Below are 13,369 nucleotides of genomic sequence, written 5' to 3'. Positions count from 1 at the left end.
ATTAGGGTACAATAAAGTTGCAACTTCGAGATGATTTCTTCTTTGGCATATAAATAATTTTTATCAGTAAAGCTAAAAATAGCCATTAACGGGACTGAAAGAAGCTGTGTAGGATGTCAGAAAAGCAGCAGATTTGGAAAGGGAAAATAGGGCTTTGAAGGAAAGGTCTACAACTTCTGAAGTGAGGACAGTCATGTCACTGAGTGCCACAACCCTTTTAAAATGATTTATTATTTATTTGGCCATGGCGGATCTTTAGCAGTGGCATGTGGGATATAGTTCCCAACTAGGGACTGAACCGGGACCTCTGCATTGAAAGTGCAGAGTCATAGCCCCTGGACCACCAGGGAAGTCCCAAGCACCACGACTCTGAAGGCATGTGTTAACCCACGTTGGAATATCGGCTCTGCCATCAACACCCTTTAGCCCTCCAGGGCCTGTTTCCTTGTTTTTCACGGGGATGGTAGTCTATACGATCAGGGTGGGCCTTCTAGTGCATTCCTCTACAGGAATGAAGCTTCTGTTCATCCACTAGACAGGGTTTGGGCTGTGGAGGTCCTTACCATGGCCAAGGCTGCCAGCGGGGTCAGCGTCTCCGTCTCTCCCTTTCTATCCTCTGATACACACGAGCAGGGCCCCCCACATGCTAAGGAACACAGCCCACCCCACCCCTATAGTCTTATGTCGATGAGCCATGAACAGACCATACACAGAGAGAAGCTTCTTTTTTTCTTCAATTTAATTGAAGTTACTTAGAAAAATAATCAGGCTTGAATGGCTTTTCCTGGAAGAAGGTTCATGAACATTTTCACGCTTTTGTTGGCAATGTGGAATTCAGCTTTCTTGAACAGTACAGTAAGATACAGGGAGAGTTTTCTATAAGCCCTCTACTGCATACAACTATGTAAAAAAAAAATCACACTCCATCCACAAAGATGTTAAATTATAGGTCCATACGCCATACTGAGCTTGCTCATAAGAAAACAGTACGGGCTGCCCCTTCTGTGCCTGACAAAGTGTAGCAGACTGAAATTCGCCTGTTAACGGCCGAGAGTCAAGCTGATTGAAGAAGATCCTGCCGCCTGTTCGTAGGGTCCAGTTGGCTGTGATGGAAAAAAGCTGGAGGAAATACTGGCTGTGGGGACTTTGTGGGAGTGATGTCAGTCCTGCTGACACGAAGGGGAAAGGGACTCTGGTCCCCAGGATCGCACAGAGCAGGGCAGCTCAGATCACATGTGTGTATGTGGAGGGGAGGGCTGGGCTGTGAGACATCTGCTCTGAGCCCCACTCACCAGGGACACAGTCCCTCAGCATCTGGCTAGCTTAGAATCAGGACTTTTGCAATCACTAGCTCAGCACTGGTCCAGACCCCACCAGCTAAGCTTTTGTTTTGGGAATTTTCTACCAGCAGGGATTGGACCCTGGTGTTTCCACACCTTCGCCACCAGGACTCTGGTCTGATGAAGTTTCCATTGTCCACTGCGATCCTCTGCCATCCACGTGAACAGGCAGGACAGTGAAACTCACCTGGTGGACAGGTGGGAAGGAAGGCTTCCCTCTGAGACACCACAGGTCAGCAGACTGTCCTTTTTCCCAGACCAGCTGGGGAGGCAGAGATGGGAGAGGGTCTGGAGCAGCTGCAGGAATTCAAACCCTGTGGCTAATAGAGCTGTCCAACCAAAGGGACAGGTTAAGCAGGAAAGTCCTTGTAAATGCTACTCTGTACCTGGTTTTGAAGACAAGGCAGCACCTTTGAAAAGTCGCTGGGAGATGGGACACCTGCCTGTACTTTTCTCCAGCTAAGCATGCAACAGAAAGCATGTTCAGTTTTCTTAAAAAAAAAAAAAAAAAAAAAAAGGAACAAAAGAACCAAGAACTTTTATTTTCCAGGCACGTTTTCACCTATGGATTCTTTTTAACCAAGGACGCAGAGTTCTTTCTACATTCTGCAAAAACGGTTGAATCTATTTTAAGTTTTTTATGGCATTAGAAAATAAACTATGAACACAAAACAGGAGGAGAAAGAGCCCTTCGTGGGTGAACCACACTGCCGTATGGTCCTGAAGGACACTCTTCCTCACTAGAGGGAGAAGACAGACGAAAGAAGGCATCATAGCTGATCAAAAAATGGATGAGACGCAGAAACACAAAGCTTGGGGAATCTGTGTGAATTTCCACTTAAAAAAACAAAAGGACATAGTGAACAATTCCAAACTATAGAATTGAAGAAGCACTCGTTAAGGGTTGAATAGTCAGCTTGCATTGAGCAATCTTAAGCTAGAGTGCTGGGGGTCTAGCCGAGGCTTTGTGTCCCCTCCCTCCTTTCTGTCCACACCACTCAAGATTTCTCTGCTCCCTGCAGCAGGGAGGGAACTGTGGCCCATGTAATATCCAGAATTAGAACCATTGCACTTAGGCAAAAATTGAATTCATTTGGTAAAGTACCTTCACTGCTATAATAAATCAGGTGGGCACAGTGGTGTTGCTTTATTGTTGCTGTGTTTTGGATATTTTTGGAGGGGAGGGGTGAGGGAAGCAGTTTTTATCCTAGAAGACCTCAGATGTGCTAAAACAACCTAACCAAAGCCTACACAGTGCAATGCTAGCTCTGTGAGATAGTCTGTAAAATACAGCATCCTGATCGTGGAAGGTCAGGAAATGCCACGGACTCAATCAGTGATGCTCCTGGGGATTTACAAGACACAGCACACAATCAAGGCTCTGAAAAGTCCTGCAGAAAGGAAATGGACTTAGCTTTGTTTCCCAAAGACACTTGACCACAAAACCCTTGTTTTGCATCACACCAACTCGTGTCTGGGGAGAACCTGTGTTCTCTGAAGCACGTTATCAGGAAATGCCAGAAACCTCTTTCATTAGTAGAAGCTTTGTCTCTGAGGACAGTTTCCCCTGCCTGGTCATAGGGTCCAGGAATAATACCAGAGAGAGCTGAAGTCTCACTCTACTTGCATACATCTCTATCCATCAAGGTTATGGTCACTGTGCCCTTCGCAAAGGGGAGAGAGAGCTTGGAAGAAGGTATACAACATTTTATAAATAGCTTCGGCCACCCTCTCCAGTGCATGCCTCACTCACATTCAATAAAATAATTTTCTCAGTGAGACATGGCAGCTGTTGCTCACTGAGCTGGCTGTGAGCTTGCTGATACAGTTTTAATAGTTTCTGTGAATAAATTACTCATTTTTTGTTTGTTTAGAATATTCTCACCTCTGTGCTATACACTGAATCAAAAAAACAAAAAAGCAAAACTTACCCCCACCCCACCCCCTGTTATTAGCACTATCATCATCATTATTATTATTATATACAGTCTCTGCTACCAACTCATTCACTGGCTGTAAGAGGGAGGTGGCTCCAACTTCAACCATGGCCTCGGAAATGAGAAGCATGTGCAGGCGTTAATTAGCCAGGAACAGGAAATGGAGTGTTTCCAGCCTTCCAGAGGAAAGGGGCGTGGATTACCATCCCAGAAGGCGGTCCTTGCTGCTCACTGCTGGTGGTCTCGAAGGCGCTGATGGTCTCTTGGCCTCTGGAGGACATGGGAGAGGGTATGCCTGTGCCTGTGTGTACAGTCTGCCTCTGACCCTCACCAGGAGTAGAAACACCAGGCCATTGCAAATCTTCCGATGTCGGAGTCCTGCCACAAAATTTCAATCTTTTTTTTACATGGCAAAGAGTAGAAAAACAACACTTGTAGGCGGAGACCTGAATGCTCCGCTGGAAATGACAGGAGGAGGCGGTTGGCAAATATCTCCCTTTCCCTCAACAAGGCAGACATCACTAATCAGTTACAGCATTCTTCCATGCCGTGCCTGGAAAATCTCTTCTGGGGCTTAAAGGCAAATATTACCAATAAACTGGAATGGGCACATGACAGGGAATTGGTCACCTCTTGTGTTAGGCAAAGAGCTTGGACTACTCAAGTGGCCTGCTTCAAGCATGTGGTTTTCAAATTGGACCATAAAAAATGTGAATTTGTAGGGATCCGATACTCCTGGGGTTGTCCATGAAGAGTCCAAACCTCAGGTTAAGTCTGTGGATACCAGGGGTTTGCTAATTGTCCAGCATGTCTATGTAAAGCTCTTTGAGGGCTGAGACTATTGATTTTGTTCAACGCTCTACCCACAGGGTCTAGAATTAGGCCTAGCACATAGTAGTTGCTCAATAAATACGTGTTGCATGTAAAGCAACAGCCACTTCACCTTCATCACAACTGGCACTGCCAGTTAAAAACTTCTGTACAAAAGCCTGTTTTACCAGATTGCTAATTCTGGTGGGGGGGAAGCCACAATCAGCTTTCTCCTTGGGATTAAAAAAAAAATCACTTTTCTTTAGCATGACATGACTGAAATCAGTTTTGGAATCAGTCCCTTGCAAAGGTGGCTCTATTTATTTCCAGCAGAATTTTAAGAATGGTGGCATCAATAGACAGCACGATGGTTATCACAGTGACTCTGAGCGGTTAGTAAGGAGAACATTCATGCCCCTGCAGGAGCTGTTTGCAAGCACAGAATGAAAACATAGATTTCTTCGGAAAAGACATTAAAATCTTGTTGCCCCCCCCAAAGAAATCTATACAGAGACCATGTTTAAATAACTATAAATAACTTAATTAGAATTTATGGAATGCACAATTCATGGAATTCACCAGAACACAAAGAAACCTCTGAGACAGTGTCATGGGATTCACGTCTAAAAAAACAAGGACACCCATCCTAGTCCCCTGCCAAGACAGCCGTCCTTCCCTAGTAAGGATTTAAATAATTCTCACCATGCTGCTCGCAGCATCAATCCCCAAAGAAATATTAATTTACAAAATAACCCAATATCCATATAATTCTTTTCGACAAATAAAAATCTTAAATTAAAAAAAGCACGATTCTCTCTCCCCTCTCCCCGCCCACACCCTCCCCCCACTTTCATTCCAATTTCAGGTAGCTTGGCACTGAGTAATTGAACATTAAAAAATCGAGTTTGTAGACTTCGTACAGCTGCGTCTGGTGCTCCGAGCTGATGTTCTGGAAGAACTCTGTGGTCATTTCATCAGTAGTTCTCGTGGACTTGGCGTAGGTGGGGAACTTCAGGTAGCTGCCCACGCCCGCCAGCTGCAGGACGTAATTGGAATCCTCCTCCAGCGTCTCGTACTTGCCCACGAGGTCGTAGTGGATGTGGCACGGGTGGCACAGGGAGTAGACCGTCTGCCAGTGTTCGTTGAAGGGCTCCTCGCGCTGCGTGTGAGGGTCGATGAGATACGCCACGAACTCCTCGAACTTGACGTCGTCGCCCTTGCGCAAGGCCTCCTGCGTGGCGTTCTTGCGCTGCCGCTTGATGATCTTGGTACCGTAGCGCTTGTGGAAGGAGGTGTTATACTTCTGTGTGAACTTGTTCCGGTAGGCGGACACCAGCCTCTCAAAGGGCTCCCGCACGAATAGGAACTTCATGTAGCTTTTCAAGCGGTGGTTGATCTCCGGGATGCTGTACTGGTTGAGGGTCTTCAGGTTGGCCGAGACGTGCGCCTCATTGGCCGGGATCTCCATGGGGTCACTGTACTTGCCCCGGCCGGTCAGGACCATCATGAGCCGCTTCCAGTTGGTGCACGCCACCTTGGGTACGTAGCAGTAGATGAGCTCGTGGTCCTCATCCACCACCAGGTGCTTCAGGTCGTTGGGGGTCAGCACCCGCCGCTTGCGGCTCATGGCGCTGTTGGCCCGGCAGGTGTCGGTGACCTGGTCCCGCCGCATCTGATGCAGGACTGCCGTGTTGGAGAGCTCCAACTGCAGGGGAGACAAAAGAGGGATAAGAGATCAGTACTTGGTGTGGGATGTTGATACGGGACCACCGTCCACAACCACGATGGCCAACCTGGGCCACCAAGGTTGGCACTGCCAGCCTAGATGGCCTGTCTCCATTTCCAGTTCTCTATCAGCTGTCAGGGCTGTTCTGGTTCTCTGTTCCACTGTACTTCCTCTGGAGAGTAATAATAATAATCAACATATAACTTGTCCATCACCCTCTACATCCCAGGCATTGTACCAGAGCTTCATATATAGAGTTTTTCTCTTCTTGAAAAGCTTGAACCATTATTGATTTATTGAACAACATCAAATAGCTTGCCACCAAATAGGGTTGCAGTAATGAAAAAGTACAAGGTAACTGCCCTTATGGAGCTGAAAGTCCAGCTGGAAAGAAAAGGAAACTGAGGTTCAAAGAGATTGTTACTAGCTTGAGACCACACAGTAAGAGAGTCACTATTCAAACTCAGGCCTGCTTGGCAACCAAAGCTACCCACTTTCCACTCTAATCTGATGTCCAGTCCTCCCATATTCTTGACTAAAGCAGGACAGAAGCCTAGAGTTCTGGAATTGGATTGATCTATCTTAAAGCAAGGGGATCCAATTTTTATGCAAACCTATCACTGTGCACACCTATCGTTTTTTGCTTTCTCAGTGCCAGTGTGTTGATTCTCCTCTGGGAACCTGCTTGCCTTTATTCTCTGCTCCCTGCCCTCTCACGCTGCTGAGCTGAGAGAATGCAGCCTGGAGCTTGGGGACAGAGAGGAGGGCTACCATGCAGGGAGCACTAGACTGGAAATGAAGGGGACTGAGGAAAGATAAGCAGAAAGACAGGGGGATGTATTTCCAGGGACATCATCTGAATACCCAGGTCCATATGTTGTTGAAACCAGACCCCCAAATTCTGGGCTTTGGGGTTACATTAATCAGTATATTTGCTTTGGTGCATAAGGCAGTCTGTCTGGGTTATATCATTTGGAAGCAAAATATGTGGGTATTTACATGTATTACCTTTGATCTTTTCCTCTCTGCCACATTCATCTACTGAGCCACGGATCCATCCACTCAAATGTATGTTGTGAGGTCTGCCCCCTCCAGGCTGGACTGGGGGTGGTCTAGAGTTGGGAATGCAGAGGGATCAGGGAACTCCCTCCTCTAAACTGAATCAGTAGAGCCAAGGGCCTGAGTGGCATACAGGAAGCTGACCTTGCATTTCCAACTCTGAACCACAGTCTGTACAATTCATTTTGGAACATGCATGGGGCAATTGGGAAGGGCTTATATTAGGGACCTCGGAATGTGACCTTATTTGGAAATAAGTTTTTTTAAAAATACTTATTTGGCTGCGTCGGGTCTTAGTTGTGGCCCTTGGGATCGCTTCACTTCCAGGATCTTTAGTTGTGGCGGGCGTGTGTGCTAAGTCACTTCAGTCGTGTCTGACTCTTTGCGACCCTATGGACTGTAGCCCACCAGTCTCCTCTGTCCATGGGATTCTTCAGGCAAGAATGCTGGGGTGGGTTGCCATTCCCTTCTCCAGGAGATATTCCCAACCCAGGGATTGAACCCACATCTCTTATGTCTCCTGCATAGGCAGGAGGGTTCTTCACCACTAGCGCCACCTGGGAAGCCCAGTTGTGGCATAAAAACTCATAGGTGCAGCATGTGGGATCTAGTTCCCTGACTGGGGATTGAACCTGAGGCCCCTGCATTGGGAGTGTGTAGTCTTAACCACTGGATCACCAGGGGAGTTCCTGGAAATAGGCTTTTTTTTTTTTAGATGCAATTCAACTGAAGTCATACTGAGTTAAGGTGGTTTCTAGTCCAATGACTAGTGTCCTTACAAGGAGAGAATGCAGAGACTCAGACACAGAGAGAAGGCCATGTAATGGCAGAGGCGGAGGCTGGAGTGATGTGTCTACTAGCTAAGAGATGCTCAGGATTGGCAGCCACAACCAGAAGTGGGTGAGGGAAAGGAAGAGTGTACCCTAGAGCCATCAGAGAGGATGGCCCTGCTGACACCTTGATTTTAAAATTCTAGCCTCCAGAGCTGTAACAGAATAAATTCCTGTTACTGTAAGCCAGTGAATTTGTGCTACTTTGTTATGGCAGTCTTAGGGAACTAATACAGGAGCCAGGCCTTCAGCCTATGACTTTGAGCAAATTGATATAAAATATAAGTGTATAAGAGTGGGTAATGTTATACATGATCATATTTTTACATAGAAGAATCAGAAGAGAGTATTAGAGCACTAAGTAGGAAGTAGGTGAGACCTGAAATCAGAAGACCTATGCAAGACCCTTAACTTTTTAAGCCTCAGTTCTATTATTTGCGAAATTGGAACAGTGCCACCTACCCTGCTGGGACGTTGATTAAATCAAGCAAAGTATGGTTCAGCATTTAGAAAATAAGATCAGGTCTAGTTCAGGTACAAGGTATGGTACCCAGGGGCAATTCATTCTTTATGAAAGAAGAAAAAAATTAAAAATACGAGGCCAGAAATTTCACATAGACATTTCACCAGCTCTATGATTTTTGTTGCAGGTCAACCCTAGGTCATGAAGTTCAATTCATATTTATTTTGAACACTAAAACTCTGACTTTTGCACATCCTGACTTCTGAACAGATGTATTCATCACCTTAAGAAGAGCATTCATGCCACTTGAAAAAACAAATAGAACTGTTCTAAAAGAAATAGAAGGAAAAGGAGGGGGAAAGGGTGCATCAGTTTTGTCCATTTAAATCACTATTGGACAGGTTTAAAGGCCGTGAATGGCCAAATGAGCAGAGAAACGGGGGGACTTCCTACTTTCCCCTCTGTTGTTTTCAGCTGGAGACAATTCTATGGCTGTCTGACTCCCCAGGGAGGCAGCGTGTCAGTTAATACTGCACTCAGGACCACAAAGCCTTGAAAAAGGGAAACTATACCATGGCGTCGTTTTATATCCAGTTGCAGAGACAGAAAATAACTCAGAAGGGCTTTGAAATGTGGTATTTGTGGTTTCTTTCTTTTCCATTTCCTCCTCCTTCACAGAGTCTAGGTGGCCGATGGCGCACCTGCTGCAATGAGGCAGCACAGTTCCCCTCAGGAGGACTTGGGGGCGCAGATCAAGAGAATAAGTATACTCTCAGTCCTGAGACACATTTGCAATTGCTTCTCAGAGGGAAAAACTCACCCAGGCCTTTAGTGTTGAATTTTTAAAATAAAATATTTTGTTTTTATTTAAACTTTCTAAAATGTATGTCTGCGCTCGGTCGTTGTTGCTGCGCTCGGGTTTTCACTCGTGGTGGGGGCTGCTCTGTAGCTGTGGTGTGCAGGCGTCTCACTGCAGTGGTTTCTCCTGTTGCAGAGCACGGGCCCGGTAGCTGTGGCACACAGGCTTAGTCGCCCTGTGGCACGTGGGATCTTCCCAGACCAGGGATCAAACCTGTGTCCCCTGCATTAGTGGCAGATTCTCTCCCACTAGACCACCAAAGAGGTTCTTAACTTCTTATTTGAAAATGATTTCAAGCTAGTGTAGATTTATTGAGTATAATGTATAATTTATTAAAAGTATAATGGTACTAAAGTATGCACAAATATAAGAGTAGGTAGACGAGACCAAACGTTCAAATGATGGATGATGATGTTTTACTGGAACCAAGGCCCTGCTTGAAACATACAAGGTCTGCTCAGGGCTGGTGCACTGGGATGACCCAGAGGGATGGTATGGGGAGGGAGGTGGGAAAGGGATTCAGGATGGGGAACACATGTACACCCGTGGCAGACTCATGTTGATGTATGGCAAAACCAATACAATATTGTAATTAGCCTCCAATTTAAATAAATTTATATAAAAAAAACCCATACAAGGTACTTGCTGTCTGTGCTGGGACAGCATCTTTGCAGTGTGGCATTCCTCCTCTATATGCCACTCAATTCTCCCAGCACTTTCTCATTTCTAGTTACTATCAATTCCAGCACCTTGTAATATCACTTGACCTTTACTTGGTCCAGATACATCATTTATATATTTTCTGTCTCTGCCCATTTCCAATGAGCCCAAAACAATAAAAATGGAGCTACACAGTACCACCAAGGCCATCAATGAACACATGTACCATAATTTCACATGGTAGGACTAGGTAAGCAGGGTTGGCCCAGGGATAATCCAGAAATGCTTTAACTTTGTCAAAAACACAAGAGTACAAAATAAAAATTTAAATTAATTCTTAGAACTTGGATCCCTGGGAGCTCTATCTGTGGACCCCTTGAACCTTCGTTTAAGAAACCTGGATTAAGGAGAGCCCTGGGCGGGTCAGAAGGAGTAGAGGAATGCTTTGCCATCACGGTCAGGATGGAGCAGGAGAGATTTCGGATGGTGGCCTGGGCTGTTGCAGTTATCTCCAGACTTGTTAGCAGGACCAACAGCAGGTTAGAAGTTGTAATCAGATAAACCACTGTTTCTAACCTTAAAGAAAATGCAGATCTGGTTATGTCATTTCCACACTTGTATCGTAAGCAGTTTCACAAGAGCTTTTGTAATGGTCCCAACTCTTCAGCAACTAATAACATTCTCTGAGTATCAGTTTGGGATCTAGTCAAGGGACCTACAGCTCTGGGACATCAGGAAAACGAGGGAGTAAAGAGCATTCTTTGTGGGAACAGTTCACGCCCTTGTCACAGACAGAAAACATGTGTCTTCTCCAACCATGTTTTATCAATTTTACAAAGAGGGTTTGTTGTGCTGATAATTATCTGAGCTGCAAGATCAATCTCTCGTTCTCTAACTCCCTTTATCTCCCCTCTTTTTCTTTTCTCAAAAGTATTTGTACAAAAGACAGATGTGTGGTATAAAATTGAAATAGGAAAAAAAGAGGGCTGTGATTAAGGATCTCCTTTGGTGGTGGGCTTCCTAGTAGCAGGGATGAAATTGGAAATGTGATTAAATCTCATTGCTTTTATTCTCAGAAAGGAGAACCATTCCAACTGTTTAGGGCAGAAAATGTACACAGTCTTTATTAATTTGTTTTTGGCTATGCTGGGTCTTCATTGCTGCTCAGGCTCTTCGCTAGTTGCAGGGAGCAGGGACTACGCTTTAGCTGCACGGGCGTCTCACTGCAGCAGCTTCTCTTATTGTGGAGTATGGGCTCTAGGGCACAAAGGCTTCAGTAGTTGTAGCACGTGGGCTCAGCAGTTGAAGCTCCTGGGCTCTAGAGCACAAGCTTAATGGTTGTGGCTCATGGGTTTAGTTCTCTGCAGCCTGTGGGATCTTCCTCGACCAGGGATTGAACGTGCACCTCCTGCATTGGCAGGCAGACGCTTTACCACTGAGCCTTCAGTTCAGTTCAGTCGCTCAGTCGTGTCCAACTCTTTGAGACCCCATGAATGGCAGCATGCCAGGCCTCCCTGTCCATCACCAACTCCCGGAGTTCACCCAGACTCACGTCCATCGAGTCAGTGATGCCATCTAGCCATCTCATCCTCTGTCGTCCCCTTCTCCTCCTGCCCCCCAATCCCTCCCAGTATCAGAGTCTTTTCCAATGGGAAGTCCACAATCAGCATGTAGGAACTAGTTCCCTGACCAGGGATGGAACCTCGGCCCCTTGCATTGGCAGAGTGAAGTCCTGCACCAGACCACCAGGGAGGACCCAGAAAATGTACACAACCTTAAGGGACTCAGAAATTTGAGTTGAGGAGGGAGACTGTTGGATTCAGTCTGCCCATGTTGGCATATTCCGAGGGTCACTTTCTTCACCAGACACTAGTATCATGCCTCACTACACCTGTGTCTACAGGGTGTTTCAGCATTCACAGAGCATGTTCACACACCGTCCCATGTAAAGGTCCCATTGGGACTCTTCCAGAGCCTTCCTTTTAGGAAGTTTATATTTAGCAGACCAGCCCAAGCTTCCAGCCATGTATCATCTTTTTCTGGGCTGGCTCCTGCCAGGTATTAACAATACTTCACATAAATGGTTCTCAACCCCGAGTATGCATGGTAGTCAGCCAGAAGGCTCGTTGAAACACAGTTTGCTGGTTCGCACCCCGAGTTGCCAAGTCAGCAGGTCTGGGACTGGGCCTGAGAATTTGCATTAAAGGTCCCAGGTTGTCAGTTTGCTGGGGCTGCTGTAACAAAATACCATTTCTGCTTAAGCAGCAGAAATGGATTTTCTGAGTCCTGGAGGTACAGGCAGGGCTGGTTTCCTCTGAGGCCTCTCTCTTTGGCTTGTGTATGTCTGCCTTCTTGCTGCCTTTCTACCTGCCCGTCCCTCTGTGTATCTTTACCCTTTGCTGTCTCTTCACCTCTTATAAGGACACTAGTCCTACTGGGTTAGGGCCCACCCTAATGGCCTCTATTGAATTCAGTTATCTCTTTAAAGAGCTTTCCAGGTGGCTCAGCGGTAACAGTTTGCCTGCCAGTGCAGGGGATGTGGGTTTGATCCCTGGATTGGGAAGATCCCCTGGAGGAGGAAATGGCAACCACTCCAGTATTCTTGCCTATAAAATCCCATGGACAGAAGAGCCTGGCGGGCTGCAGTCCATGGGGTCACAAAGAGTCAGACCCAACTGAGCTCACATACACAGTCCTCTTTAAAGACTGTCTCCAAACAGGGGTACATTCTGAGGTACTGGAGGTTGGGACTTCCACATATAAATATCGGGGGTGGGCACAATTCAGCCCATTCCACCAGGTGACGCTGATGGTCTGAGGACCACACTTTGAGAACCACATCTTTATACTGTGAGGAAAGGACTGTAATCTAACATCTTTCACCAATTCATAGCTAGTCTTTTTTTTTTCAATTGGAGGAAAATTACTTTACAACGTTGTGCCAGAGCTAGTCTTAATTATAGAAGCCTGAATCAAGTTCGTCATCTGCTGCCAGGCAACTCCCAGGTCTACCTCCAGCTCCAGCCCCCACTCCCCTCACCTCTCTTTGATCTCCCAAAAGTATCAATTAGGTCAGAGAAAGGCTGATTCTAGGAAACCATGGCCATGGCTACAGGCTCTGAGCTGTATCTTGCGTTCTCATTTAGCTGTCTATTTTTAATTTGGACAGTTAAAAAAGGCAAGTATAATTAGTTGAAGTACCAAATTTAGGGACTTTTTGAAAAAAGTCTTTAAAACTTTACTACGTTTCATCTTAAAAAGGAAGGGAGGCTGGTTTCCCTTAAATTAAAACATCTTTTGTGGTGTTTACAATTTCTTTCAGACACAAGAACCCAAATGGAAGGAGGAACAGCTGGTCTATTTTACTGAGTGGAGGAGATGCAGAGGAGTGGAAACCCAGAGAAAAAGGTAAATTTAAAGGCATCCAGAGAGTGTGGCAATGGTACCCCACTCCAGTACTCTTGCCTGGAAAATCCCATGGATGGAGGAGCCTGGTGGGCTGCAGTCCATGGGGTCGCTAAGAGTCAGACACGACTGAGCGACTTTTCTTTCACTTTTCACTTTCATGCATTGGAGAAGGAAATGGCAACCCACTCCAGTGTTCTTGCCTGGAGAATCCAAGGGACGGCAGAGCCTGGTGGGCTGCCATCTATGGGGTCGCACAGAGTCGGACACGACTGGAGCG

General features: G+C 46.1%; 1 protein-coding gene across 4 annotated transcripts in view; it reads right to left on the bottom strand.

Moving 5' to 3' along the window:
- Positions 1 to 721: 721 nt before the first annotated feature.
- The window catches only part of CHST11 (carbohydrate sulfotransferase 11), a 267,451-nt gene continuing 254,803 nt past the window's right edge, over positions 722 to 13,369 (bottom strand). For all 4 annotated transcript variants that reach the window (XM_070789646.1, XM_070789645.1, XM_019961219.2 and 1 more), the window contains one exon: positions 722 to 5,792. In XM_070789646.1, coding sequence (XP_070645747.1) covers positions 4,938 to 5,792 — 855 coding nt within the window. In that variant the 3' untranslated portion in view covers positions 722 to 4,937. The remainder of the gene's footprint in view (positions 5,793 to 13,369) is intronic.

This window comes from Bos indicus, chromosome 5 (assembly GCF_029378745.1).
Source record: "Bos indicus isolate NIAB-ARS_2022 breed Sahiwal x Tharparkar chromosome 5, NIAB-ARS_B.indTharparkar_mat_pri_1.0, whole genome shotgun sequence".
NCBI classification, from domain to species: domain Eukaryota; kingdom Metazoa; phylum Chordata; class Mammalia; order Artiodactyla; family Bovidae; genus Bos; species Bos indicus.
The sequence above is the reverse complement of the archived record's forward strand: the minus strand, read 5'-3'. Positions and strand labels throughout refer to the sequence as shown.